This window comes from Gopherus flavomarginatus, chromosome 16, assembly GCF_025201925.1.
Source record: "Gopherus flavomarginatus isolate rGopFla2 chromosome 16, rGopFla2.mat.asm, whole genome shotgun sequence".
NCBI lineage: Eukaryota > Metazoa > Chordata > Testudines > Testudinidae > Gopherus > Gopherus flavomarginatus.
In genome coordinates, this window is record NC_066632.1 from 25,548,439 (window position 1) to 25,576,040 (window position 27,602).

The 27,602-nt window shown below is 66.1% G+C and overlaps 2 protein-coding genes and 1 long non-coding RNA gene across 12 annotated transcripts; 2 read left to right on the plus strand and 1 right to left on the minus strand.

Moving 5' to 3' along the window:
- Positions 1–7: 7 nt before the first annotated feature.
- STAT2 (signal transducer and activator of transcription 2) lies at positions 8–18,766 on the plus strand. Of its 10 annotated transcripts, none has more exons than XM_050925566.1 (25): positions 1,949–2,038; positions 5,580–5,743; positions 6,115–6,280; positions 6,359–6,457; positions 6,640–6,732; positions 6,923–7,001; positions 7,945–8,030; positions 8,417–8,577; positions 9,138–9,296; positions 10,517–10,609; positions 10,869–10,928; positions 11,201–11,221; positions 11,626–11,719; positions 12,186–12,242; positions 12,619–12,702; positions 12,784–12,882; positions 13,188–13,323; positions 14,590–14,639; positions 14,709–14,821; positions 15,158–15,297; positions 15,585–15,773; positions 16,064–16,121; positions 16,457–16,829; positions 16,860–16,971; positions 17,188–17,857. In XM_050925566.1, the coding sequence occupies exons 2-25, from the start codon at positions 5,613–5,615 to the stop codon at positions 17,325–17,327; spliced, it is 2,793 nt and encodes a 930-aa protein (XP_050781523.1). In that variant the 5' UTR covers positions 1,949–2,038; positions 5,580–5,612; the 3' UTR covers positions 17,328–17,857. The 10 variants fall into 10 exon arrangements, with proteins under 10 accessions (XP_050781517.1, XP_050781523.1, XP_050781524.1 ...); XM_050925567.1 differs by having other exon boundaries at positions 16,457–16,799; XM_050925560.1 differs by lacking the exon at positions 1,949–2,038 and adding an exon at positions 8–95 and having other exon boundaries at positions 16,457–16,971.
- On the plus strand, positions 11,726–12,178 carry LOC127035556 (uncharacterized). The gene is made up of 3 exons (XR_007769878.1): positions 11,726–11,829; positions 11,934–11,985; positions 12,038–12,178. It is a non-coding gene; the product is annotated as an uncharacterized LOC127035556 (long non-coding RNA).
- Positions 18,767–18,989: 223 nt separating the features above from the next.
- On the minus strand, positions 18,990–22,248 carry IL23A (interleukin 23 subunit alpha). Its single transcript, XM_050925574.1, has 4 exons — positions 22,190–22,248; positions 19,975–20,067; positions 19,479–19,622; positions 18,990–19,187 (listed from the first exon to the last, which is right to left on the minus strand). Exons 1-4 carry the CDS (start codon positions 22,196–22,198, stop codon positions 19,038–19,040), a joined length of 396 nt encoding a protein of 131 aa, XP_050781531.1. The 5' UTR covers positions 22,199–22,248; the 3' UTR covers positions 18,990–19,037.
- Positions 22,249–27,602: the final 5,354 nt, after the last annotated feature.

The following is a 27,602-nucleotide window of genomic DNA, read 5'->3' on the forward strand; positions in this document are numbered from 1 at the left end:
GTCTGTGATGGGGGCGGCGGGGTGCTGGGGAGGGGAGCTGCCTCACAGCCAGCCCAGATGCATGCCCAGCCGTGGCCTCCAGTGCAATGAGTTTGGTAGGTCTCAGCCCAGGCCCTGGTGGCCAGCTCTCTCAGCCACAGTGGGCACGAGGGCTGGAGTCGCTCCGGTCAATTTCCAGCCCCCTGCGGGGTGCTATGGGGAGGAGGGAAGGACCCTGCCCCCCCCATGCCAACTCAGCATGAGCGCTTGTGTTTGAAATCGATAATAGGCATCTGATCTCCTGCCAGGGTTAGCCTGACTCAGGGTAGCCAACTGCCACGAGTCGAGTCTAAAGATCAGCGGGTCTCAAAGGGGCCGGCTGCCAAATTTCTCCCAGAATCATAGACTCCTAGACTAGCAGGGTTGGAAGGGACCTCAGGAGGTATCTAGTCCAACCCCTGCTCAAAGCAGGACCAACCTCAGCTAAATCACCCCAGGCAGGGCTTTGTCAAGCCTGACCTTAAAAACCACTAAGGAAGGAGAGTCCACCACCTTCACCGCCTTCCAAGGGAAATCGTGTTTCCTGATATCCAACCTAGACCTCCCCCCAGCAACCTGAGTCATGGACGACCCTGGGGTCAAATTGCCTCCTGCGGCCTGCCCAGCCCGGCCTCGTCCTGGCTAATGGAGCTCGGCCTTCGCAGGGTTTTGTTACCAGCCAGGAAAGTGCAGGCTGGTGATTACAGCAGGGCAGTGGGAGCCAGGACTCCTGGGTTCTACGCCCACTCCGGGCTGGCAGTGAGTGCGGCAGTAAAGCAAGGGGCTGGGGGAGCCAGGTCCTAACTTGGGCCCATTTGTCGAGTGCTCTGAGATCCACGGATGACCAGTGCTAGGTACACAAGGGCAGGGCTTGAAAGCAGCCGGCTGCCAGGTCTCCCCACCCGTGGGCAGGTGAACTCTGGCTCCAGGCGAGCAGGGGAAGGTCCTGTCCCCTTGTTTCGGGGCCTGGGCCTGGTGCAGTGCATGGGCTGTGGGCGTCCCTGCTCCCCATTCCCGCTCCCCCCTACCCCCCCTGCTCCCCACCTCCACCCTTCTCTCTCCCTCCTGCTCCCACCTCCCCACCGACCCCCTCCCTCTTCCCCCTTCCCCTCCCTGCTCCCACCTTCCCCTGCTCCCCTCCTCCACCCTTCTCTCCCTCCTGCTCCCACCTCCCCACCCACCCCTCCCTTCTCCTCTCTGCTCCCCCAACCTCTCCTGCTCCCACCCCTCCCCCTCCTTCACCCTTCCCCTCCCTGCTCCCACCTTCCCCTGCTCCCCACCTCCACCCTTCTCTCCCTCCTGCTCCCACCTCCCCACCCACCCCCTCCCTTCTCCTCTCTGCTCCCCCCACCTCTCCTGCTCCCACTCCTCCCCCTCCTTCACCTTTCCCCTCCCTGCTCCCACCTTCCCCTGCTCCCCACCTCCACCCTTCTCCTCCCACCCCTCCCCCTTCTCCACCCTTCTCCTCCCTGCTCCCACCTTCCCACTCCCGCACCTCCCCACCCCACCCTTCCCTCCCTGCTTCCCCTCCTTCCTCTCTCTGCTCCCCCACCTCTCCTGCTCCCACCACCCACCCTTCCCTGCTTCCCCTCCTTCCTCCTCCTTCTCCCACCTCCCCACCTCCCCCTTCTCTCTCCCTCCTGCTCCCCCTCTCCCCACCCCTTCCTCTCCCTCTCCTGCTCCCCCCTCCCCTTCTTCTATAGGCCCCGCCCCTCCTCCCCTCTTTTCCCCAAGTCGGCCACGCCCCCTTGCCCAGGCCCCTCCTTCCCGGTGACGCGATTTCTGGGAAGTCTGTCGGCTCGCTCCTGCTTCGGTCTCGGCTTTTCCACCCGGCGCCTCCCCTCCCGCCGCTGCTCCTGGGAGGGGCGTGTCCCGCCCCGCCTCTCCACCTACCAGCGCCGGGCAGGGGCGGGGTCTCCTCCCGCACACGGAAGAGCGGCTCCCTGCGCGGCGGGAGGGCAGCGCGGTGCCCGGCACGGCAGCCTTAGGGGACCTGCGAGCTGGTCCGCGCAGCTGGGAGGTAGCGGTCCGGCGCGGTGGGGGGCGGAGCTGCCCTGGGGGGCCTGGGAGAAGGGGAGGGGTATCTGGGGGGCCCGGCTATGGGGGGTTTCTGGGGGGCACTAGGCAGTTTGGGGGCAGGGGCAGAGGAGGGGTATTTAGGGGGCCCGGTTGTGGGGGGTTTCTGGGGGGCACTGGGGAGTTTGGGGGCAGAGGGCAGAGGAGGGCTATGTGGGGGGCCAGGCTGTGGGGGGTTTCTGGGGGGCACTGGGGAGCTGGGGGCAGGGGGCAAAGGAGGGGTATCTGGGGGGCCCGGCTATGGGGGGTTTCTGGGGGGCACTGGGGAGTTTGGAGGCAGGGGCAGAGGAGGGGTATGTAGGGGGCCCGGTTGTGGGGGGTTTCTGGGGGGCGCTGGGGGCAGGGGGCAGAGGAGGGCTATCTGAGGGGCCTGGCTATGGGGGGTTTCTGGGGGGCACTAGGGAGTTTGGGGGCAGGACAGAGGAGCAGGGGGCAGGGGTGGGGCAGGGGTAGGGTATCTGGGGGGATGGTTTCAGTGCCAACTGATGAGCTTTCAGCACCAGCGAAAGCCTCCCTCCCCTGGCCCCAGGTGTGTGAGGGGGGCTGCGTATCATGGTGCCCTCCCCCACGGGGCAGGAGCCTCCTGGCCAATGTCACCCCCACGCTCCCTTCCCGAACCCCTGTGGGACGGGACTGCCATGGCGGGTGAGGGTGCCTTGGCGTGACAGGGGCAAGGTTGTGCAGCTCTGGGCAGTGGCTGGCACCCACTGCCCCCTGGTGCGTAAGGCCCTGAGCAGAGCAGGAGCTAAGAAAAGTGCCCCCCACCCCACCCCACCGCCCGTTCAGGGAACTGACTCGAGTTCAGTTTCCTTCTCCCCCGGGTTTCTGGTGATGCGGGCGGCAGCTGGCGACGCTGCCCGGCTCTGCCTGTGCACGGTGAGATCCCTGCCACTGTGGGCAGCTGGGCGCCCCCCGCAGGGCCCCTCCCAACCAGCCTCTGGCTTCCCTTTGGGGAGCTCACTGGGGAATCCAAGCGTGAGCCCCACTTCGGGGCCGGGTAGCTGGGAAGGCCTGCCCCATAGCCGGCTCTGAACTCGCCTGCATCCCCTGCGCCGGGGCAGAAATCCGCCTGGCGCTGCCCTCGGCTGCATCGAATCCTCCTCTGCCCTCCCCGAAGGGTTTAACCCCACAGGAGCCAAGCTGCGGGGGGGGGCTGGCTGGGGCGGAGGAGCCAGTCTGGGGGGGTCCAAGGAGGAGAGGACGGGGCTTGTGCTCAGCCACTGGGGTCCTGGAGCGACAGAGGCTTGGAGGCCAGAAGGCCCCATGGGGTCATGACAGCTCATGTCTAGCCAGGGCCAGGCCGGTCCCCTCCCTGGTGGGTTGGTGGGGGGAGGGAACAAGGCGCCTCAGGGCTCTGAACACGGTTTGGGCCCTGCTATGGGGGGGGAAGGGAGGGTGTGGGGGAAATGGCTGAAAGTGCTGACGGTGTCAAGCTGCCAGGAGCCAGGCCAGCAGAGGGAGGCTGGCACGGAAGTTAGGGATGGAATTAGGGGTATTTGGTGGGTTGCTCTCGACCCTGCCTGTTTCCTGCAGCCTCTGCTAGCCCAGCCCTGGGCTCCCCCCTAGCTCTGCCAGTGCCCCTCACTCCTGACCCGCAACCCCTGCTCCCCCAGCCCTGGGCTCCCCCACAGTTCCAGTGAGCCCCTTCTGGCTGAAGGCCCCCAGGACTCCCAAGGATTTGTGCCGTTCATGCCCTTAAAGAGGCAAACATTTTCCAGCTGCAGGGGGGCCCCGAAGTGAGGAGCTGGCTTTGCAGAGGGCCTGCAGCCACTGAGTCAGGGCCAGTTGGGGGTGCTTTGCCGTAACTGGAGCATTTATGTTCCTGGCTCCCCCAAGATGTCCCAGCGTTTGGCCCGGGCTCTCGGGGGCATAGGGCCTGTCGGGTCCCAGCACAGTGGCTGGGGGCATGTTGTTCTACACCCAAGTCTCCTCTCCTAGTTTCACATCTACATGCTGCTGTTTGGTCGAGTTCTCGAACGCCCACGTGAACGAACCCAGGCTGGGGGCAGGGGTGGCAGCTCCTGCTGGCAGCAGTGGGGCGTTTCGGCCTCCGGGCCCCCACGGGCAAAGTGGGCGGAGGCTGGAAACTCTGCCCTTGCTAGGGAGACTGTAACGATCTGGGGGGGCATCAGGTGCCCTCTGCCAACTGCGCCAAATCACTCTGCTGCCTTGAATCCACCTGGAGGTTCCTTTTATGCTGGGCTGGGATCCAGGGCTGGGCTAGCAGGGGCTGCAGGTCGGGACTGAGGGGCACCGGCAGAGCTGGTGGTGGGGAGCCCAGGGCTGGGCTAGCAGGGGGCTGCGGGTCAGGACTGAGGGGCACCGGCAGAGCTGGTGGTGGGGAGCCCAGGGCTGGGCTAGCAGGGGCTGCGGGTCAGGACTGAGGGGCACCGGCAGAGCTGGTGGTGGGGAGCCCAGGGCTGGGCTAGCAGGGGCTGCGGGTCGGGACTGAGGGGCACCAGCAGAGCTGGGGAGGTGGAGCCCAGTCTGGATTCTTGCCCCAAAAGAAACCAGTGGCTGTTTTCAGCTGGAAGTGCTGGGGGGAGGCGTGTCTCCAGCAGCCCCTTTCCATACAGAGCTGAGCCTGGTTCAGCGGCACGCTGGGGGTCAGGGCTGGGAGGGGGCTGGGTTAGAGCCACGGGGCCAGCATCTCATCCTGCCCCCACAGCAGCAGCTGTTTCTCGTGGTGGCTGCGGAGCCAGGAACGGTGCAGGCCCCGGGCGTGTGTGCTCCCTATGAGTCAGGGACAGGTTCCTTTCCCCTCCGGGGGGGGGCGCTGGCTCCGATCCGGCTCGAGGGCGGGACTGGCTCGGGGGGGGAGGGGACACGGGGCCTTTCCCCTCCGGGGCAGGGCGCTGGCTCCGATCCGGCTCCAGGGCGGGACTGGCTCGGGAGGGGGAGACACGAGGCCTTTCCCCTCCCAGGGGCGCTGGCTCCGATCCGGCCCCAAGGCGGAACTGGCTCGGGGTGGGGGGCATGGGGCCTTTCCCCTCTCAGGGACGCTGGCTCCGATATGGCCCCAGAGTGGGACTGGCTGGGGGAGGATGAGAAATGGGGTCTGTCCCGTGTGCAGGGCACTGGCTCCGATCCGGCCTCAGGGCAGGACAGGCTCGGCTGGAGCAGGGGGAGATGGGAATGCCAACCGCCAAAATAAGGCGTCACTAATGTAGCTGCATCCACCAGCCAGGAGCAGCAGCCCCAGATGTGGTGAGCAGGGACGGGGGGGGGAGGTTTCCACCACATCTGGGCCTCTGTGGTTCTAAGAACAGCCTGTGGGGGAGCCAGGCCCTGACCCCTGGGGAGCCCCCACACCAGCCAGTCCCCACCCTGGGGCTGGATCGGAACCGGCAGCCCCGAGAGGGGAAGGGCCCCATGTCCCAGCCCCTGGACCTGCCTCTGGCCCGAGGTCCTCGTCCTGCTGGTGCCCTGGGCTGGGTGTGAAGGGGGGGCCCCTGCTCACCTGCTGCCCTGGTTTGCATTCCCAGAGGGGGAGCTGAGACGCCGGGGACGGCCCCACCATGGCCCAGTGGCAGGAGGTCCAGCAGCTGGAGAAAGCCTACCTGGAGCAGGTGCACAGGCTGTACTCGGAGGACCACCTGCCCATGGAGGTGCGGCAGTACCTGGCCCCCTGGCTTGAAGACCAGAACTGGTAACTGCGGGGCCGGGGAGGGAAGGGTTAATGTGGTGGGGGGGGGTCAGCAGCGGGGACCCACAATCCGCAGGTGCAGGGGTTGTCTCAGCTCTAACGTGGAGGGTGGTGTCTGATTTAGGGGTTCGGGGGGAGGGGAAAGATGCCCCCCCGACATGAGAGAAGGGAGAGCAGAAGGCTGGTGGATCCCCAGGAAATAGGTCAGCTGGGGGCTCACCCAGAGACCCCCGGGTGCCTCTCCCAGTGTGGCCCCATGGATCCCCCACTGGAGTTGTGGGGAACAGGCAGTAGAGGGACCCCGTCGGTGTGGGGTCGTCCAGGAGCTGGCTGCGGCTGGGGCTCTGCAGTGCGCCCCCTTGTCTCTGCCCCAGGAACCGGGCAGCCGAGCCCCCCGCGGCCGAGCCCCACTCTTCCCAGGCCCACATGCTCTTCCACACCCTGCTGGCCCTGCTGGACGACCAGTACAGCCGCTTCGGGGCCGGCGAGAACGACTTCGTGCTCAAGCACAACCTGCGGAAATCCAAGCTGAACTTGCAGGTAGGGAGCAGGGTGCTGGGGGGGGTGGGGTGCTGTGCCCACCCCCACTGACCCACCCGCCCCTGTGCTCTCTTCCAGGCCAGGTACCAGGAGTGCCCGGAGCAGCTGGCCAACGTCATTGCCAACCTGCTGCGGGAGGAGAAGGCCATTCTGAGCAGAGGGCTCGCGGCCCAGCAGGTAAGCAGGGCTGGGGGCTCGTGGTATTCGCCCCCCGCCCCTGGCTTTCCACAGCACAGCACCTCTAACACCACATATGGGGAGAGCCCCTCTCCTGGGACCCTGCCCGCCCCCCGGCCTGCGGCTGGCTGTGTCTGTGGGCTGAGGCTAAAAGAGACCTGTCTCTTGTGCACCCCTTGCAGGCCGCAGCTCAGCCGCCGGCCAGTGCCCCCATGGAGACGGACCGGCAGCAGAAGATCGGGCGGCGCCTTGGGGAGGCCAAGGCAGCGGTGCAGGTGGGTATGGCCCGGCTATCGCATATGGAGCCTGGTGTGCTGCCCCCCTCCCCGCCCGGAGCTGGGTTTGAACCTACGACCAGGTGGCTCCATACCCCAGGGCCCGGCCCCCGTGCCAGCCGGCAGCCTGGCTGTGCCAGTGCCCCAGGCACTCCCTGCCCCTCACGCGGTTCCCTTGGCCCCCCCGCAGGAGCTGGATCGCGAAGTGCGCCACCTAGAGGAGCTGCAGGACACCTTCGACTTCCGCTATAAGCTGCACCTGATGGTTGGTGAGGAGCCCGGGCTGGCTGCTGGGGGGGAGGTAATGGGGCAGAGATGGGGGGCAAGGGGTAGTCGGGGGGGGGGCCCTGCCTGCTCTACCCCAGCGTGCTGGAGCGGCCAGGCTGGGTGGCGCTGGTGAGCACGGCAGGTGAACAAGGGCAGAGCCAGGCCAGGAGGGCCCCGGGAGGAGGCGGGGGGTGACTTGGAGAGGAGAGCTCCTCCCCAGAGCCAGCTCTGCCCTCTCTGCTCTCGTGCGGCGTTAGGGGGCTGAGGCCTCCTGTTCTGTGGGCTGGGGTTCAGCAGGGGGTGCTCTCCCCTCGCAGTCACACTGCCCCCCCATCACAGCGAGGAGATCGCGGGCAGGGGGCAGGGGGCCCAGTAGGGGGTGCTGCGCTGCAGGGGCAGGGACACAGCAGGGGGCGGGGGGCTCAGTAGGGGGTGCTGCACTGCAGGGGGTGGGGGGCATAGCGGGGGGCACTGTGCTGCAGGGGCACAGCAGGGGGCGGGGGGCTCAGTAGGGGGTGCTGCGCTGCAGGGGGTGGGGGGCATAGCGGGGGGCACTGTGCTGCAGGGGCACAGCAGGGGGCGGGGGGCTCAGTAGGGGGTGCTGCGCTGCAGGAAGTGGGGGGCATAGCGGGGGGCACTGTGCTGCAGGGGCACAGCAGGGGGCGGGGGGCTCAGTAGGGGGTGCTGCGCTGCAGGAAGTGGGGGGCATAGCGGGGGGCACTGTGCTGCAGGGGCACAGCAGGGGGCGGGGGGGCTCAGTAGGGGGTGCTGCGCTGCAGGGGGTGGGGGGCACAGTGGGTGGCACTGTGCTGTAGGGGGCACAGCAGGAGGTGCTGCGCTGCAGGGGACGGGGGGCTGTCCCCACACGTGGCGCTAGGGGCAGGTTCTGACCCGTGGCTGCCGTTCGTGCCCCCCCCTCACCGCGCCCTGTCGCCGTCTCCCCAGCGAACGGCGCTCCCCCCAGCCCCGACCTGGCCCGCCAGACGGAACAGCTGCAGGCCATGCTGAACAACCTGGACCGGAGCCGCAAGGTGAGGCTCCGCATGGGGCCAGCCCCCTGCTTGAGGGGCCATCCTGGGGGGGCTCTGTGGGTCGCTGGGGCAGCTGGATCAAGGCGGCAGTCACCCCCCCCCCTCCACACACACACACACACACCCCTTCTCTGGGGGCCGTTTTCCTGGGTCCCTTCCGCAGTGGGTCTTGTCCGGACGTGCCTCAGTTTCCCAGGAGCTGCCTCCCAGCTGGGCCGGGCTCAGTGTCGTGCTGGGAGCTGTGCACAGCTGGTCGCCCCGAGCGTCTGGCGTCTTCCCCATGGGGTTCTCGCTGTTGCCCCCGGCAAAGCTGGCAGGAGCCGGTAGGGCAGGGCCCTGCCCCCCTCCCCCCCCGCCGGTTGGTCGCCTGAGGTCAGGACGGACAGTGTCTCTGGCAGGACATTCTGGCCTGGGCGCAGGAGCTGCTGGGCCGTTGCGAGACGCTGCGGGATTTCCTGCTGGAGGAGCTGGCCGAGTGGAAGGACCGGCAACGGAGGGCCTGCATCGGGGCAGCCTGCGACACCAGCCTGAGCTGCCTGGAGACCTGGTAGGGGGTGATTGGAGGCCCCCCCCGGGAGTCTGGGACCCTTTCACCAGCTGGGGGAGGGGGTCAGGCGGTGGGCGGACCCCGAAGCCGAGCGCAAACCCTAGGCTGGCTGTACAGTCTGCAGTTCGAGATCCCCAAGCCAAGGACAAGGGTGAACCCCCTGGCGTCCCAGCCAGCCCCTGGGGCTCTGCGACCTGTCTCCCTCCCTCGGCACAGATGGTCCCTTGTCGCCCCAATATTCAGGTGACTCCCCGTCCCAAGGGCCAGGCACTTCCCCCAGGATCCAGTCCTGGCACCGGCGGTTTTAGCCAGTCCCGTCCGAAAGGTGCCTGTGGTTTATTAACTAGGGAAAAGAAACAAGCGAGTGTTTGCCTGGGGGGAAGCGGGTCACACGGGCCAACACCGACGCAGCCGCTCTCTGGGGACGTCCCCCCGGCTGGCCCGGGCCGGCTGGCCGGGGGTCTCTGGGCCGCCTTGTGTGTATCCCGCTGGGGAACGCGGCTCCCTGGCCCGAAGGGGTCCCCACCCCTAGGGCTGATCCGGCTCCTCTCCGCCCGCAGGTTCACGGGGGCGGCCGAGGTGCTTTTCCAGCTCTGGCGCCTCCTGCGAGCCCTGGGTGACCAGCACGTCAAACTCACCTACCTGCACGACCCCCTGGCAGCACAGCGACCCCTGCTGGAGAGCCGGCTGCAGGAGCAGCTCTCCTGCCTCCTGAGGAGGTGCTGGGGGCAGCGCCTGGGGCGGGGGGGGCTGCCTCATAGGAACCTGGGTGTACGTGGGGGTGGGGCTGGTGCATGGGGGAGCAGGGGCTGCCCCTAGGAGTGAGGGAGGGGGTTGGATGATGTGTGGAGGGGCAGGGGGCTGCCCCTGGGAGCATGGGGGGGCTGAGATGATGCGGGGGGGCAGGAGGCTGCCCCTAGGAGCATGGGGGGGCTGGGATGATGTGGGGGGGCAGGGGGCTGCCCCTAGGAGCATGGGGGGGCTGGGATGATGCAGGGAGGGGCAGGGGGGCTGCTCCTAGGAGCATGGGGGTACATGGGGGTGGGGGGCTGCCCCACCAGTGTTGTACTTAAAGTGCTGTACAGGATCTTTTTGGGGGAATAAGGCAAAGCACCACATTGATTGGGAATACATGTAGCAATCAACACTGTATCATATGCATAGGAGATACTGCGCGCACACGCACACACACACACACACAGAGACAATTTTGTTGTTACCAATGAGTTGCTCCCCTTAACCGCACTGGCCGGGTGAGTTTGCTGGGGGAGAGGTGGAGCCGGGCAGAGGAGACAAGACCTGGGGTCCTGGGCAAGACCCCTCCTCTTATAGCTGCTTCCCTCTGACGAGATCTGCACCACGTTCACAGTCTGTCTGTGTCCGTGGGTCCTTTGTGCTGCTGCTTCCTGGGGGTTGTCCCAGTGCTGCACAGAGGGTGTCCCAAAGCAGGTGCTCGCTTCTCACCCCACGGCGTCAGTACGGCTGCTCCTCTTCAGGGAGCCCCCTGGATCCGCTTCATTGTCCTGGGTCTGGCTTCCAGCCCCTCGCCAGCTGCCTGGAGGTGCTGCCTTCCCGCTTTACCCGTTCGCCCCTCGTTCATTCAACAGGGCCATTGATTGGGGGGGGGGGGGCGGGATTTTATTCTACCCTTAGCAAAAAGACATTTTTTCAACATTATACCAAGGCTCAGTGCAAAGTTTCTTTGTAAGGATCTGATACAAAGTTGTGGGCAAACAGAGGCATAATACGAAGTCGTGAAAGTTAAGTGAAGATGCTTAATGCAGAGACAGCTGCATGGGGAGTGGTTCTTGGTGGAGAGACCAGATAGCTGAGGCCAGAGGAGTGGGGGCTCACTGGGCTACATGGTATTTGGGGGGGATTGAAGCATGTTGGAGGCACCCTGGGGTGCTAACATCTCCCTACCCCCCCCCCCCCGCAGTGCCTTTGTGGTGGAAATCCAGCCCATCATGCCATTCCCCAACCGGAGACCTCTGGTACTGAAAACTGGCAGCAAATTCTCCGTCCGCGCCAGGTGAGCCCCCCGACCACAGTGCCCGTCTGTCCCTGACCATCCTGTGCAGGGGGGTGGCGCTTACTCCACAACCCCCCCCCGCCCCTCCCCAAGGCAGATCCCTGCTTCTGGCCCTGGCAGGATGGGCCCCGTTGGAGCGGGTGCTAGAGGGGGAGGGACGCTGAGCCCTGGGGGCAGAGTGTCATCGTCCCCCGTCACCACCACCCCATGCAGGCCATATGTCCTGCCAGGCCAGGGTGACGGGCTCCTCTCCCCCCAGGCTCCTGGTCAAGCTGCAGGATCGAAGCCATCGACTGGAGGTGAAAATCATCCTCGACCAGTGAGTCATGTCCCCCCCGTAAGGGCCTTAACCCCCTTCCCCCGGGGCCTGGACACCAACCCAGCCACAAGGCAGGGAGCCCAGCGGGTGGGGGGCAGGGGACAGGCGGCTCTGCCTGGGGGCTGGAAACCCTGGTTGGGGCGGAGAGGCTCCAGAAACTCTGCAGGGAGCGGTGGGGACAGGCTCGGGAAGCCCTGCAGGGGGGCTCGGGGGGCAGGGTCCCTGGTGAAAGCAGCTGATTTACTGGTGGTGTCCTGTGTTTCCTCCTGCAGGCATCCCCCTGACGTGAAAGGGTGAGTGCCGGGCCGGCACCTAGGAGAAACCTTGGGGAGACTGGACGGACTGGGATATGGGGCCTTTCCCCTCTAGGGCACGCTGGCTCCCACCCAGTCCCAGGGCAGGGACTGGCTGGCTCGGGGGCAGAGTAGGGAACGGGGCCTTTTCCTTCTAGGGGCTGGGGGCACCAGCCCTGATCTGGTCCCAGGGCAGGGATCCATTTTGTTTCTGGCACCGGCTCTGCTCCAGCCGAGGTGCTTGGGGCTGAGGGGGTTCTTGTCTCTCTCCTGGGTATTTTCCGGGCACCCATCACCAGGGTCTCTGGCCCCGCCCAGCCAGGGCCTTGCTCCGGTCCGGATTCGATCCCAGGTCTCTGGCCCGGCCGGCCTCACAGCCCCACCCCTCTCGCTTCTCCCTGCAGCTTCCGGAAGTTCAACATCCTGACGTCCACCAGCAAGACGCTGGTCCAGGACGATCCGCAGATGGAGGGGCTGGTCTGCGACTTCCGGCACATAGTACGGGCGAGGCGCGGGAGGGCCCGGACTCCTGGGTTCCCTGCTTGGGCTGGGGTGGGGAGCCTGGATGCCTGGGTTCTCAGTGGACGGGGAAGCAGAGGGCAGCTGGAGTGCTGAGCCCGGACGCCTGGGTTCTCAGCTTGGGGAAGGGGAAGGGCTGAGGTGCTGAGCCCGGACGCCTGGGTTCTCAGCTTGGGGAAGGGGAAGGGCTGAGGTGCTGAGCCCGGACGCCTGGGTTCTCAGCTTGGGGAGGGAGAAGGGCTGAAGTGCTGAGCCCGGACGCCTGGGTTCTCAGCTTGGGGAGGGGGAAGGGCTGAGGTGCTGAGCCCGGACGCCTGCGTTCTCAGCTTGGGGAGGGGAAGTGGGGAGCCCTGCCCCAGGCAGGTGGTTCGACCCCGTTTCCCCCCTGCCGCGGGCTGGGCTGGGCAGGCGGGCAGGGGCCAAGCACTGACTCTCTCCTTTGCAGTCGCTGAAGGACCAGAGGGCCGGGGCCTCGGGCAAAGGCAGCAAAGGTGCCAGCGAGGTGGGTTTCCTGCGTGTGCCCGGCCGGCCGGGGGCGTGGGGGCTGGCGCCTACAGCCAAGCCTGGGGGGACCAGCCCAGGGCAGAGCTGAGGGGGGGGAGAGCTGGCAGTGGGTTTAATGGGTACAGCCCCCCCAATGCTTCCCTCTGGGGGCGCTTCTACCCCAGGTGGGTCCCACTGCTGCCCCTGGATGTGCTCAGCCCCCCTTCAGCCCCTCCCCCTGCTGGGTCACAACCTCCCTTACGAACCCAGACCCAGTGTGTTCGCCCCTCTGCAGGGACCCCCGGGGAGGTGCTGAAGCACCAGGGGTCCAAACCCCCTGGGTCAGGGGGGTCGGGCCCCTGGCTGACCCCCCCCCCCGCCCCCTTCTGTTGCAGGGCCTGCTTGCCGTCACGGAGGAGCTGCACCTCATCACGTTCACACTGGACTATAAGTACCAGGAGCTGGCACTGGAGCTGCAGGTGGGCAAGGAGGGGCTTGGGGGGGGTGAGGGTGTCTCATTCTCTCCCCCTCCCCTGCTGACAGCTCTCCCCTCCCCCTAGACATCCACCCTGCCTGTGGTGATCATCTCCAGCAACAACCAGTTCTCCTGCGCCTGGGCCTCCGTGCTCTGGTTCAACATGCTCAGCCCAGACCCCAAGGTGAGGGGCTCCCCCCCCCGCAGGCCAGTGTCACGGCTGCTTTGTGCGATTGGGGTCTGTGGGGTCAGGACTCCACAGTGGGTGTGGGCATCTCTTCCCCACACTCGGTTCGGCCCAGGGTGGGCTGCGTTTCCCCGCCCCCCCGTGGCTCCGCCCAAGTGTGGGGCCCCCTTGCGGCCACGTCCCTGTGGCCCGTATGCCCCCCTCCCCCATGCCGCTCCAGCAGCAGGGCTTGGTGGGGCCCTGATCTGGTTCTGGGGCGTCCCAGCCCCCCTCCCCCACTAACCCCTGCGCTCTCCCTGCAGAACCTGCTGTTCTTCTCCGCGCCGCCGGCCGCCTCCTGGGCCCAGCTGGCCGAGGTGCTGAGCTGGCAGTTCTCAGCCGCCACCGAGCGCGGGCTGGACAAGGAGCAGCTGCACATGCTGGCGGAAAAGCTCTTTGGTAACGGGAGTGGGGGGTCAGCACCTGGCTAGCACCCCTAGGGGCTGCAAGGCAGAGACTCCTCTGGGGGGGAAGGCCCAGGTCTGTCCTGGCCGAAGCCCATCACCGGGGTCTCTGGCCAGCACTGAGGGGAGAGTGAGCCTAAAGGGAAGACCCCCCAAGTCCATGGGGCTCAGAGCAGATGGGCCGGACCCCCTGGCCTCTGCACTGCCCCCTCCCATGTGTGTGGAGTGGGCAGTGAGGGTTGGGGGAATGGCACAGGGCGTGCCAGGACGCCTGGGTTCTCCTCCCGAGTCTGACCTTGCGGGAGTCGCGTCGCCTCCTTTATACCCCACTTTCCCCTCTGCAGTGTCGGGAGGGGGGCGATTGTGATGGGATCCCCGGGGTGAAGCCTGGGACTGTGGCAGCACTGTGCCCTCGTTAACTCACTAATCTGGGCGGTCTCTCACAATGCTTTTTACCGGTGACAAGCAGCAAACACCTCCGGGTGCTGCGATCACTCAGCACAACCACCTGTGGCGCCCCACACCCAGCTAGATTGTGTGAATGCTCCCAGAGCCACTTGTGAACCCCACGGTGAGGCACCAGCCAGCACCGTACCCCAGGAATATACCGTCCTGCGCCGCTCCAGACGAGGTGTGCAACTGTATTGATTGGTTCACCACTTCATGAATGGAAAGTGGACGAACACCAGCCTTTGCCAACCTGAGCAAAGCCCCTTACCAGGCACTTCAGGCAAACTCGCTGGCAGAGACGAGCACACAGACTGACTACGAAAGAGAGATTTTAAGTGATGGACAAAAAGTCAGAGTTAGTTACCAAGAGAAAATAAGACCTAAGCCCGCAGTCTGGACTCTCAATCCTATTAGATGGGGCAATATCTAGATGAAGCCGTTTTCCTCCCCCCACGGGATTTTTGTCTCTTGCGATGAGTCACTGAATTGTATTTTCTCTGCTGGATGATGGCAGGTGATGTCCGTTCAGCCCCCACCCCCGGGCGTTGTCTCTGGAGAGCTGGTAGCTGAGCACTCCCCAAACCCACTGCGTGTTTTAGTGACGACCCTGCAACGCAGTTGTGCTGCTTTCCTCTGCCCTGATGATACACACACAATCTGGGGGTTACAGGGCGCTCCCCTGAGAATTTAAGGTCACAGCCATGGTCCCTGCTGGGGGGGTCGGTGCTGAGTCTGGGGAGGGGGACAAGGACCCCAGAGAAGCTGCATTAATCCACCCTGCAATTTTCTCCCTCCTGCCCCCATCTTAAAGGGCCGGAAGCCACCCCCGCCAGCACTCTGACCTGGGCCAAGTTTGCCAAGGTAAGTGGCTGCTGAGTGCGGCTGTCCCCCCCCTCGCCTCCCCACCCCCACCCCATAACCTCCCCTCAGCCTCTCGCCTCCTCTCTGCTGCAGGACAACCCGCCCACCTTCTCCTTCTGGACCTGGCTGGACGGGATCCTGAACCTGATCCGAGACCACCTGGCCCAGCTCTGGAAGGATGGGTAGGGGGGGCCGGGAGGGGGGGGCGAGGATCTGAGCAGTGCATGGGGTGCCTGCTCCCCCATCTGGTCAGGCCCAGGAACTGCAGCTGCTCCCGTCACTGGCTTGCCCCAGAGCCTGAACAGGGGCTGGCTCAGCCCATTATAGGGGTTTGTGTGTAGGGGCGGAGGAGGATTTAGGGGAGCAGATGGGGGGGCCCCAGGTAAAGGGGACAGGGGCTGTGCAGCCCGGAGGAGTGAAGACTCCAGGTGCTGAGCATCGTGGGGAAGGGGCGCCGGGGGGGTCCTCAAGGGGGCCCTGCCGGCGGCTGACCCGGGCTCCACTCTGCTCCCCTCCAGGCACATCATGGGCTTCGTGAGCCGCAAGCGGGAGCGGCAGCTGCTGAAGAGAAAGCAGATGGGCACCTTCCTGCTGCGTTTCAGCCAGAGCAGCCGTGAGGGCGGCATCACCTGCAGCTGGGTGGAGCCCGGGGAGAAAGGTGGGTCTTCCCCAGGGCGCAGCCCCCTGCTAGCCAGGGCCGGAGCCAGGCTCTTCTGTCGCCGGGCGCCTGCACTGGGGAAGAGAACCCAGGAGTCCGGGCTCCCAGGCCCCTGCGCCCCTCACTGGGCGCCATTTATCGTGGGGCAGGGCCAGTGTTACCTAATGGTTGGAATGCGACATTGTGCACCCAGATTCCTGCGTTGTCCCCCCTGCGCTGGGAGACCTTGGTGGAGCCTGTCCCGTCTCTGGGGCTCTCCCTGGCAGTGACAACCCCCCCACCCCCAGGTCAGCCCAAGGTCCGTTCTGTGGAGCCCTACACAAAGGTGGAGCTGACGTCGCTGCCGCTGCCTGACATCATCCATGACTACCAGCTGGTGGCCGCTGAGAACATCCCCGAGAACCCCCTCAAGTTTCTGTACCCCAGCACGCCCCGGGACGAGGCCTTTGGGAAGTACTACACCGAGAGGAGGGAAGGTACCGGCCGCTCGCCTCCCACTGCAGCCCCTGGGCCCACCCCGATCTGCCGGTGCCCCTTGGTCCTGACCCACAGCCCTGGGCTCACCCCTCTCTACCGGTACCCCTCAGTCCTGACTCTGGTACAACACTCGCGGTTACTCTGTTTGCAGCCTAGGTGAGAATTGGTGCCTGGCTGGTTCGGTGGCAGGGGTGGGGAGGGTCTCACCGGGGGGGGGGGACCTCTCCCTGGGGCGTTTCCACCTGGGCTCCCCTCTCTCTGACCCCTCTGTTCTTCCCCCTTCCCCCAGTGGACCTGCTGGAGCAGAGGAAGTACCTGAACCGGAGACTGATCCGAGTGTCCTCCAGGTGAGGGAGCCGGACGCCGGGGTCCCTGCGTCCTGGCCTGCCCCAGCCCTGCAGAGGAAGTACCTGATTTCTCCCCTGCCACATCCAAGGGCCCAGCCCCTCTCCCTGGCCGGGCTGCCCCACTGCCACGGGAGCTCCCCAGGGGGACTCCCAGCTACACCCCCTCCTCTCCCATCCCTAGGAAGGGCTACTCAGCCCTTCCAATCCCCTCCCCTCCACCACCCTTCAGAGCAGCTCCAGCGGGGCCTGGGGCTTGGCCTGGGTGGTTGCCCCATTCCTGAGAGCATCCCCTCCCCCACCACAGACCCTCTAAGCCAGGCCCCCTCTCTTCCTAGGCAGCCACATGAGCCCTGGCTCCCGGAGAACATGGTAGCGGCACCTCCTGCAGCCGAGGGGCTGGCAGCCAGTCACCTGGAGCCGCTGGAGCCGGGGGCCAGTCACCTGGAGCCGCTGGAGCCGGGGGCCAGTCACCTGGAGCCGCTGGAGCCGGGGGCCAGTCACCTGGAGCCGCTGGAGCCGGGGGCCTATGGACTGGAGCCAGGGGCCTGTGGGCTGGAGGCACTGGGATTGGGGGCTTATGAACTGGAGTCACTGGAAGCAGGGGCCAATTACCTGGAGGCACTGGAGCCAGGGGCCTATGGGCTGGAGGCACTGGGGTTGGGGGCCTATGGGCTGGAGGTGCTGGAGCCGGGACCCAGTCAGCCGGAGGTGCTGGAGCCGGGACCCGATCAGCCGGAGGTGCTGGAGCCGGGGGCCAGTCAGCTGGAGTTGCTGGAGCCGGGGGCCAGTACTCAAGAGGTGCTGGAGGCACTAAAGCAGGAACTGGACCTGTTGAGCTTTGATCAGGCTGGTGAGTCTCCAGTTCCTGCCCTGGGGGATGGGGAGGACGCTTGGCACCAAGAGGGTGGGGGGAGTAAAGAGGCCAACCCCCTCCGCCGAGCTCTGGGGGTGCCCCTCACTCCCAGCCCGCAGCCTCTGCTGTCCCAGCCCCGGTTATGTCTCTTTTCCCCGGGCCCTGCGCCCCCTGCCCCCAGCTCCCCTGAGCCCGGCTCCCCTTCTCTTGCAGGCTCCAACGTGCTTCGAGGCGGAGACCCCTACCTGCCCCCGCCAGCCGATGTGCCCCCCCCTGTGCTGCCTGGCAGCGCCTTGTTCGTGGGGGCCAATGACCTCCCCCCACTCCACGTCGACTCCAAGGACTTCCAGTGACAGCGTCTGCCCCTTGCTGGGGGGGCTCAGAGGCCGGGGCCTGTTCCCCAGGCCCCCCTGTGTATTGGGGGTGGCCCTGGCTTTACCCTCTCCCTGTCTTCCGGGTAGGCCCTGGGCCATCTGTGGTCCCTGGAGCCTGGAGCGGGGGGTTCTCGAGCTTTCCTGTCCTTAATGGTGGAGGTGCAGGTGGCTCCCCCGGGGGTGAGACGAACTCTCTCTCTCTCTCTCTCTCTTGTAAATAAACCTCCCCCCCTAGCTCGCTGTGGTGCTGTTTGGGGGGGGCTCCATGGTGTCTCCTGGGGGGATCCCCTGAACTATTCGTCCCCCTTGTGTGGGGGCCATGTGCGGGCTGCACCTCCTGCTGCCCCGGGGCTGTTGTGCTCTGGCTGGCCACCAGAGGGCACCACACCCTCTCCTACTGTCCGTGCCCTTCTCCCTTTCCCCCCAGGGGTTGCGGGGGGGGGTCCCCCCACCTGGAGGGGAGCCCCTGGGCCTTCGCCCAAGCGGAACTCTGCTCCCCCCAGGCCAGGAGTGGCCGGAGCCTGAGCGCTGGGCTGGTTCTGGGGCGGGGGGGCCTGGAGTTGGATGTGGGGAGGAGCAGGGAGGGCTGAGCCCTGGGGGAGGGGTGTGTGTGTACCACCAGGCACCCCCCCCTCCCCAGGGGGTGCACTAGGGGCTGGGGCTGGCTTGAGGTTTCCCAGGGCATCAAAGCTGGAACCAGACCCCAGGCGTCCTGCCCCTCGGTCCATCCGTGTCCCCCCTGCCCCTCAGCCACGCTCCCTCCTCCTGAAGATGGGGCCGAGCAGAGCAGGGAGGACAGTGCCCCTGGTGCTGGGCAGAAGTCCCTGCCCCTGCCCTGGGAGAGGCCCTGGCCCATTCCCGGGGAGTTCAGGGGGCTGAGCTGGGGCAGGAGGGCTGGCTGTTGGTCTCTGAAATGGTACTAGCCTGAGCTGGCTGGCACAAGGGTGCCATGGCCCTTGCAACCCCCCTGCCCCTCCCCCCAGTGCCAGCCACGTGGCTGGGAATTTTTCATAATATTTTGTATGATGACTGTGTGCCTCGGTTTCTCCATGTGCTGCATAGTTTAACTAGGTGCCGGGGGAAAGGGTTACTCGCAGCCACCCAGGCACGGCTGACACTCAGCTGGCTGGGGCCCAGAAGACAACAGCCCTGGTCAGCGCCCCTCTGCAGGAAGCCGGCCAGGTGGGACCAGCTGGAGAACAAGGAGCCGAGGAGGAGGAGGGCGGCCCGGAGCCCAGCTTTGCCCGGGACCAGAGGAAAGGACGGTGGAGGGCCAAGGACCGTTGTTAAGTGGGGGCTGCTGGAAGCCACGGACTCTTTGGGGCTGGGGCTGAGCATGTTGGGCTCTGGATTGACCCACGAGGACTTTCCCCTTCTCTGTGCTGCCCCAAGGTGTGAAATAAACCCCCCGAACAGCATGAGGCGCAGGCCGGTCTGTACAAATCAAACCCCTTTAATAGGCAGTGGCGGCTGGGGAGCCAATAAATAGCTTAAATAGCCACCCGGCGGGGGCATAAATAGACAGCGGCTGCTCATAAATAACCCAAGGGCCGGGCAATAAATACAGCGGGGGCGGGGGGTATGCGAGAAACACAGAGTCCAGAAGCGGGCGGAGCGCAGGCCGGCGCTGGGCGCCCGCTGCGGGGCTGGACTCGGCTCCGGCGGTCCTGGAGAAATGCTCCCCCTGGCCTAGCGGGTGGCCGCGCTGTGGGCAAAGACCCGCGCCATCACGGCCGAGAAGGAGCGGAGCTGCTGGAGGATCCGGTGCCGGAGCACGGGCCGTTCCCAGGGCTGGCTCTGCTGCAGCGGGGCCGCCGACCCCTCGGCGAAGCTGCCGTCCTGCTGCGTGAAAGGACAGGGGGGTTACGCTGGGCACCATGGCCCCCGGCCCGGGAGGCGGAACCAGCCCTAACCCCCCCCCCGCCCCAGGCTGGCACAGGCCTTGGAAGATGGCACTGGGCGCTTGGTGGCACCCAGGCCCGGAGGGGGCTCCCCTAGGGTGGAGCTGACGGGCCCCTGGCTGCTGCTGGGGCGTTATTCCCCCTTCCTCCATTGCCCCACGTGGGGTGTGGGCCCCAGCCCCCCTCCCCCCAGGGGCCAGTGGATCCAACGCCACGGGGCCCCTCTCACCTGGATGAGGCTGGTCAGCTGGGCCAGGGCGCCCTGTAGTGTGGCTATGGGGCTGGGGTCCGGGCCCCCCACCTCGGCGAAGACGTCGGAGCCCAGCAGTGTCCGGTAATGCTGCAGGGCCTCGCGGATCCGGCGCAGGCAGCTCTGGAAATGGGAGGGGGGCATGAGGCAGTGTTGGGGGGAGCCCCTGTCCCTGCCGCTCTCCACCCCCAACTAGGGGCTTGTTCCCGAGTCCAGGGGGATCGTGGCTGGGGGAGACCCCGGCCCAGCTATGGGGGAAGATCAGCAGCCCTTCCCCCGCCCCACGTTCCTCCTCATTCACTGAGCACATTATTGGAGAGGGGGGGCTGAATAATTATTTTCTACGCCCGTCTCCCACCCTGCCCCCCATCTCGCCTGTCTCCTGCCCCCCTCATTCCTTCAGCTAGCCCGTCTCCCCCCAACTAGCCCATCTGTCCTGTCCCCTCTTCCCCCAGCTCGCCCGTCCAGCCGGTACCTGGTCAGAGTCCAGCTTGTTGGGGTCGCAGTTGTCGCTGCAGCGGATGTGGGGGGTCAGGTCCTCGCTGGGCTTCTCCTCCACCAGGTTCATCTGGTTGGGAAACAGCAGAGCTCTGGGTCAGCCTGGCCTGGGGCTGGGGACAGCTGCTCCCCCCACAGTCCCCCCTCCATCCATCGCCACAGCCGGGCCTCTCACAGCACCCCACTTCCATCCATCACCCCAGCTGGCCCCTCACCTCCATCCATCACCCCAGCTGCTCCTCCCACAGCTCCTCACCTCCATCCATCACTCCAGACGTCCCCACGGCTCCCACCCCCATTCATTCCCATTCAGCTGCTGCACACTCCTCTGTGCACCTGCTTCTCGCCCCCCTCCCCACATGGGCCCAAGGGGGGGTCACCCCCTAGATGGAGGGCAGGGGGAGGGGCTGGTATTGCATCTAAGTTGTCCCAGGCCGGCGCCCCCCAGCCCTGAGATTCCAGCTCAGAACCGGGAGAGTCCCAGGCGCTGGGGTGTTTTTTAGACACCTTGTGAATTTCTGGAGCTGTTTCCTGGCGTGGTCACGTTCCCCCAGCCTGTCCACACACACCCCGTCTGTCCATCCGTCACTGGACACCCCACCCAGCCTGTCCACACACACCCCGTCTGTCCATCAGCCACTGGACACCCCACCCAGCCTGTCCACACACACCCCGTCTGTCCATCCGTCACTGGACACCTTCCTTCCCACAGCCTGTCCACACGCATCTTGTCTGTCACTGGACACCTCCCCGCAGCCTGTCAACACACACCCCGTCTGTCTGTCCATCACTGGACACCCCACCCAGCCTGTCCACACACACCCCGTCTGTCTGTCTGTCACTGGACACCCCACCCAGCCTGTCCACACACACCCCATCTGTCCGTCCGTCACTGGACACGGTCCCCCAGCCCATCCACACACACCAGTCTGTCTGTCCATCACTAGACACCCCCCGCCCCGCAGCCTGTCCAAACACACCCCCGTCTGTCTGTCCGTCACTGGACACCCCACCCAGTCTGTCCACACGCACCTTGTCTGTCCATCCATCACTGGACACCCCACCCAGCCTGTCCACACACACCCCGTCTGTCCATCAGCCACTGGACACCCCACCCAGCCTGTCCACACACACCCCGTCTGTCCATCCGTCACTGGACACCCCACCCAGCCTGTCCACACACACCCCATCTGTCCGTCCGTCACTGGACACAGTCCCCCAGCCCATCCACACACACCAGTCTGTCTGTCCATCACTAGACACCCCCCTCCCCGCAGCCTGTCCACACACACCCCCGTCTGTCCATCCGTCACTGGACACCCCACCCAGCCTGTCCACACGCACCCTGTCTGTCCATCCATCACTGGACACCCCACCCAGCCTGTCCACACACCCCCCGTCTGTCCGTCCGTCACTGGACATGGTCCCCCAGCCCCTCTCCACACACACCATCTATCTGTCTGTCACTGGACACCCCACCCAGCCCGTCCACACACACACCCTCTGTCCGTCCGTCACTGGACATGTCCCACCCGCAGCCTATCCACACACACTCTGTCTATCCGTCCGTCTGTCACTGGACATGCCCCTCCATACACACCCCGTCTATCCGTCCGTCCGTCACTGGACACGGTCCCCTAGCCTCTCCACACACACCATGTCTGTCTGTCCATCTGTCACTGGGCACCCCCCTCCATGTAGCCTGTCCACACACACACTATCTGTCACTGGACATGTCCCGCCCAGTCCATCCATACTCCCATCTGTCTGTCTCTAGCCATGCACCCTCAGCCATCCCACCCCATATCTCCACCCTCCTCCCGTCTGTCTGTCTATCCAGCCTCCCCCCCCCCCCGGCTGGCTGTCGGAGCTGGAGCCCCGTGTGTTCTGTTGCTGGCGCTGCCCATGTGCAGAAAAGCCCCTTTCTAGCTGACCGCCGAGCTGCTGAGGGGGCTGGACCCACAGCCAGACAAGTGCCCCCAGCTGGCTCGGCTCTGCCTGCCCTGCAGAGGTCAAGCCCATCTCCGTGGTCTCTGAGCACTTCCCAGGCTGTGAGGCAGGGCAGGTCCATCTGTTGCTGGGACCCTGGAGCCCAGAGGGTGCGGCCCCCCACATCCGCCTCCACCCATCAGGGGCTCCCCTTCCCCCCCCCCCGGCAGCACCCCCATCAATCCCTGCCCGGCCCCACTCACCAAGCTCATGTGGCCCTCAAGGTCCCAGGCCAGCTTGTTGACCTGGCTGGAGACACGCTTGCAGAGCTGCCAGTCGGGGTCGGATACCCCCAGCAGAGCCCTCTCCTGGGACGCAGCCAGCAGCCCCAGGAAGCAAAGGAGGGCGCTAGGCCAGTGGCTCCACATGTCGCTGTGTCCCTGTGGGTTGGTGTGTGGGGCACTGGGCTGGGCCTGGCTGTATTTATGGGCTGCAGGTGACTCAACGGGCAGGTGGGGTTTCCCCTGGGACGGCAGGTAGCACCCCCGAGGGATGGTGTCAGCTTCAGCCCCGGCTGAGCACGATGTCATCGTGGCCCGAGGCCGGTTACTGCGAAATCGCTGCCTCCCCATGAAAGCAGAAGCGATACCGATGTGGGGGGGCAGCGGGACCCAGAGATCTCATCAGCTCCCTGTGGCTCCCCACAGAGAGCGACACTTGTGGGGGGGGACACCAGGCAGCTCCCAAATCCCCCTTCACGCCCCGTCCCCAAACCCAACAAACCCCAAGGTATTTTCTTACTGCTAAGTATGTCATCCCGGAGTCAGCAACGGGTGCCAGACCCTGGAGTCCCGGCTCCAGCTTCCTGCTCTAAGTACTAGACCCACTCCCCTCCCAGGGCTGGGGCTAGAACCCAGGAGCCCTAGCTCCCAGCCCCCTGCTCTAACCCACCAGACTCCACGCCCCTCTCAGAGCTGGGGAGAGAACGCAGGAGTCCTGGCTCCCAGTCCCCCCGCTCTAACCCTTAGACCCCACTCCCCTCCCAGAGCTGGGGATAGAATCCAGAAGTCCTGGCTCACTGCCCCCTGCTGTAACCCACCAGACTCCACGCCCCTCTCAGAGCTGGGGCTAGAACCTAGGAGTCCTGGCTCCTAGCCCCCTGCTCTGACCCACCAGACCCCACTCCCCTCTCAGGCCCAGGGCTAGAACCCAGGAGTCCTGGCTCCCAGCCTCCCCACTCTAACCCTTAGACCCCACTCCCCTCCCAGAGCTGGGGATAGAACCCAGGAGTCCTGGCTCCCAGTCCCCCCGCTCTAACCCTTAGACCCCACTCCCCTCCCAGAGCTGGGGATAGAATCCAGAAGTCCTGGCTCACTGCCCCCTGCTGTAACCCACCAGACTCCACGCCCCTCTCAGGGCTGGGGAGAGGAGTCCTGGCTCCTAGCCCCCTGCTCTGACCCACCAGACCCCACTCCCCTCTCAGACCTAGGGCTAGAACCCAGAAGTCCTGGCTCCCAGCCCCCCGACTCTAACCCACCAGACCTCACGCCCCTCCCAGAGCTGGGGATAGAACCCAGGAGTCCTAATACCTGGGTTCCTGCACTGGACCCTCCTGCTCCCTCTCAGCTCACCCTGTTATGCCCCCCCCCACTCCCCGGCTGAGCTCGCAGGCCTCAGTTTCCCTGGCACATTCAGCTATTGGGCAGTGTCCCCTGTTATTTGGGTGGGATGTGGTTGAGAACCCCAGCGATCAGGCGGGGGCAGGGGGGGCCTCTGGGCTGATTCAGTGAAGGTCTCCCCAAGGCATCAAACATCAACCCACAGTAACCCCCTTCGCAAAGCTCGCTGCCCAGCGTGGGGCTGGGCCAGGAGAGGGGTGGAAGGGGCTGTCCCATGGGGAAGTGAGTTGGGGGGGGCTCACCCTACCAGCGAGGAGCTGCACTCAGCTTAATTTCAAACCAAGGAGGAATGAGAAAAAAAAACATTGAGGGCAGGGGGCAAAGGGACCCAGAGGGGTTGGAGGGCAAAGTGATGGAGTGCGGGGGGGCAGGGGGTGAAGGGGCAGGACTCTGGGGCAAATGACAAAGGGATGGGGCCAGAGGGGGTGGGGCGGTGAAGGGACAGGGCCCTGGGGGGGCAGGGGGCAAAGGGGTGGGTCGGGGGGGCGGCTTGGGCAGGGGCAAAGGGATGGATTTACTGGGGGAGGGCAGCAAAGTGGCAGGGCCCTGGGGGCAGAGGGTCCTGGGGAGGTGGGGGGATGACACCTCCCCTGGTGAGAGGGATCCGAGCGCCATGGGGCTGGTGGCTGGCATTGGATGAGGGGGGGCTCAGGACGATACCATCTTAGAGACCCCCCCTCAGCAGCCCCCTGCACCCCCCCACAGGCTGCTCTCTCTTCATGCTGCCCTGGGACCCCAGCTCCAGGGGGAGGCTGCTGATGCTTGTGGGGGCCCTGACCCAGCAGTACCATGGGGGGACGTGGGGGTTAGGGCTCTTCCCCCCCATATGTAAGTGGGGTTGGTGGGGGGGAGCAGAGCACTCAGTCTATGGGGGGACGGCTGCTTAGCATGGCGGGGGGGGGGAGCTGGGCGCTCCCCCCCCCCAGGAACCGGGTATTCCAGGGCCGTCACAATCCAGGAATCCCGGGCGCCCGCCTGGCAAGGAAAACACAGCGGGGCCAGCGCCCGGGGCGGGGGCGAGGGCAGCCCGGGAATGAGCCATTTCCTCCCGCTGTGGCCGGGGGGCTGGGGGGGAAGTTCCCCTGGAGCCATGGACAGGTGAGGCGCCAGGGACCGGCCTTTGGGCACCTGGGCACAGCCGGGGCAGGCGCTGACTCCAGGTCCTCACGGGCCTTGGGGGGAGAGGGGGAAATGGGGGGCACAGGGGCAGTGTGGGATGGGGGGAAAGAGGGAGCACAGAGAGGGGTAGCATAGGAGGCAGAGGGATGGGGAACATGAGGGGCGAGAGGGGGCTTGAGGGCTCAGGGAGGGGATGAGGAGAATGGGGGGCAGAGGGGGGCACAGGGAGGGGATGGGGAGAATGGGGGACGGAGGGGGCACAGGGAGGGGCGGGGAGGATGTGGGGGCTGAGGGGGGCACAGGGAGCAGGGGTAGGATGAGAGGGCACAGGGAGGGGAGAGGGAGCAGGGGGGCTGAGGGGAGCACAGAGAGTGGGGGGAGGATGAGGGGGCTGAGGGGTTAGAGGGTGGAGCACAGGGAGGGGAGGGGTGCATGGGGGTGGAGGAGGGCACGGAGATCGGAGAGAGGGGATGAGTGGGCTGGGGGGGCACAGGGGGCTGAGGGGAGCACAGTGAGGGGAGGGGACCATGGGGGACTGAGGGGAGCACAGGGAGGGGAGGGGGAGCAGGGGAGCTGAGGGGGGCACAGAGAGTGCGGGAGGATGAGGAGGCTGAGGAATTAGAGGGGGGAGCACAGGGAGGGAAGGGGGCACACGGGGTGCTGAGGGGAGCACAGGGAGGGGAGGGGGCGCATGGGGGGCTGAGGGGGGCACAGGGAGGGGAGGGGGAGCAGGGGGCTGAGGGGGACACAGAGTAGGGCAAGGATGAGGGGGCTGAGAGGGGGCACAGAGAGGGGAGGGGGTGCATGGGGGGCTGAGGAGGGCACAGGGAGGGGAGGGGGTGCATGGGGGGCTGAGGGGGACACAGAGTGGGGCTAGGATGAGGGGGCTGAGGGAGGCACGGGGGGGAAGATGAGGGGGCTGAGGGATTAGATGGGGGAGCACAGGGAGGGGAGGCTGAGGGGAGCACAGGGCGGGGAGGCGGTTCATGGGCGGCTGAGGGGGATATGGAGAATGGAGGGTGAGGATGAGTGGGCTGAGGGGGGCACACGGAGGGGAGGGGGAGAATGAGGTGGCTGGAGGCAAAAGGGAGCTGAGGGGGCTGAGGGGCGAGGGGGCATGAGGGGGCACAGGGAGCAGAGGGGGAGCATGGGGGGAAGAGGGGCGAGAGGGGGGAGCATGGGGGACACAAGGAGCAGAGGGGAGTGGGGTGGCCCCACAGCAGCGCCAGGTGGGAGCCTGTCGTCCGGCCAGGCTGGGTGCAGAGAGCTTGGCTGCCCCACGCGCTGCCCCCTCACTCCTGTGCCCCCCAGGGCCCGGTGGCAGACATGTCCCAGCCCCACGCCAGCGCCCGTCAGCTGCCCGCTGCTGTGTGCCAGCCTCCCCCACAATCAGGGGAACCCGGGGGGGGGGATTGGCCCAGCATACCCCCCCGCCAGGCTGGCGCCCGGCCAGGAAGGAATTCTCCCGGGGAGGCCCCTGCCTTGCCAAACGGCGGCTTTGGCACTTTGACGGCCCCATCTGACTGCAGGGCAAGCGGCCGCAGCTGGCACCACCAGGGGCTTCCCCGTGGGCGCTGGAACCCCTGAGGCTGCCGCAGGCAGCGAGAGCTTCGAGGGAACAAGTGGGAGGAAAAACACCCGCCTTCCTAGAAACCCAGCCACCCTGCCAGGAGTGCCTGGCCCCTCTGTGGGGCTGGGGGGAGGGCGTGTCAGCCCTCTGGAGGGGACCCCTGCCCCCCAGCCCAAACTGCCACTGCCCCCCCTTGCCAGCACTCGCCGACTGCCCCTTGGCCCGCAATGGCACACGGCTACAGGCTGGCTCCCCAAGCTTGGGGGAAAACCGGGAGCGGGGGCAGGGAGCAAGGACTTGTTAGCCCGTGGAGGGGGGAGAGGAGAGGGGGTGTTGAGCGGCCTTGGCACGTTTCCTGGCAGCCCTTGTCAGCTGGCAGTGCCCCAGGAGCCAGCAAGCGCTGCTCAGGTGCGGGGGGGGGGAAGGGGAGGGCGCTGGCTGCCGGGTCTCATGGGAATTCCACGAGGCACGCAGCGAAACCGAGCCCCCCCTCCCGCCCCCCGCCTGCCAGGCGCAGCAATCCCGCATTGCACAGCCGTGTACTGCACGCAGCTGTGAAATCCTCAGGTTGCAACACAGCCCTTCCCGAGCCCGGTAGGGCCGAAGTGCCAGCTGGGACGATACCCAAGGGATGGGCCAAGGGGGAGTTTTCTCGTCCTGGGGACTCTCCCAGGCTTTCCCCTCAAGCAAACCCCACTCTGGGCTGTGGGGCAACGGTCGTGAAATGGGTCTGGCCTAAACGGGGCAGGGACAGAACTGGAGGAGGGGGCAGGCCTTGAACCCCTCGGGGCTCCCTGTGTGCTGGGGCCTCCCCCATCCCCCCCCCGAGCAGCCGCAGGGCCGTGGTGCCAAAGGGGAAATGGGATATTATAGTAGACCGACTTCCCTCTCTGGGTTTTATCAATGGGCTCGCTGATCTTGGCAGGCATGGAGGGGGAAAACAGGGGGAAGGCTGAGACTAGGGAAGTGTGTAGCCTCGGCCTCGCGCCTTTGGGGCAGGGTGGGAACGCCAGCATGGGGCTAGATGGGCCTGTCAGGAGATACAGATTAGAGGCAGATGGGGAGAGAGAGAGAGAAACTGCCTTTTTGCGACCAGAACCCAACCACCCTGTGGGGTAGGGCTCTGACCTGGCCCCCTCGTGACACCACCACTGTCCACCCCCTGGCCCTGAGCCCCTGGGGCTCTGCAGTCCCCCCACCCCAGAGCGCCTGCTTTCGCTGGTGGCGCTTGGGGTCCGCAGCGAGTTTTCTGGCACCTGCTTCTGATTTTAACGTGGCCGGGACGGGTGGGGCTGAAGAGTGGGAGTG

Coding starts and splice junctions, on each gene's coding strand:
- STAT2 (XM_050925560.1), top strand. CDS start 5,613: ATGGCCCAGTGGCAGGAGGTCCAGCAGCTGGAGAAAGCCTACCTGGAG. Junction 6,733..6,922: donor AGGCCAAGGCAGCGGTGCAG/GTGGGTATGGCC, acceptor GCCCCCCCGCAG/GAGCTGGATCGCGAAGTGCG. Junction 10,929..11,200: donor GTGAAAATCATCCTCGACCA/GTGAGTCATGTC, acceptor TTCCTCCTGCAG/GCATCCCCCTGACGTGAAAG.
- IL23A (XM_050925574.1), bottom strand. Junction 19,623..19,974: donor ACAAGCTGGACTCTGACCAG/GTACCGGCTGGA, acceptor TCCCATTTCCAG/AGCTGCCTGCGCCGGATCCG. Junction 19,188..19,478: donor AGCTGACCAGCCTCATCCAG/GTGAGAGGGGCC, acceptor TTCACGCAGCAG/GACGGCAGCTTCGCCGAGGG.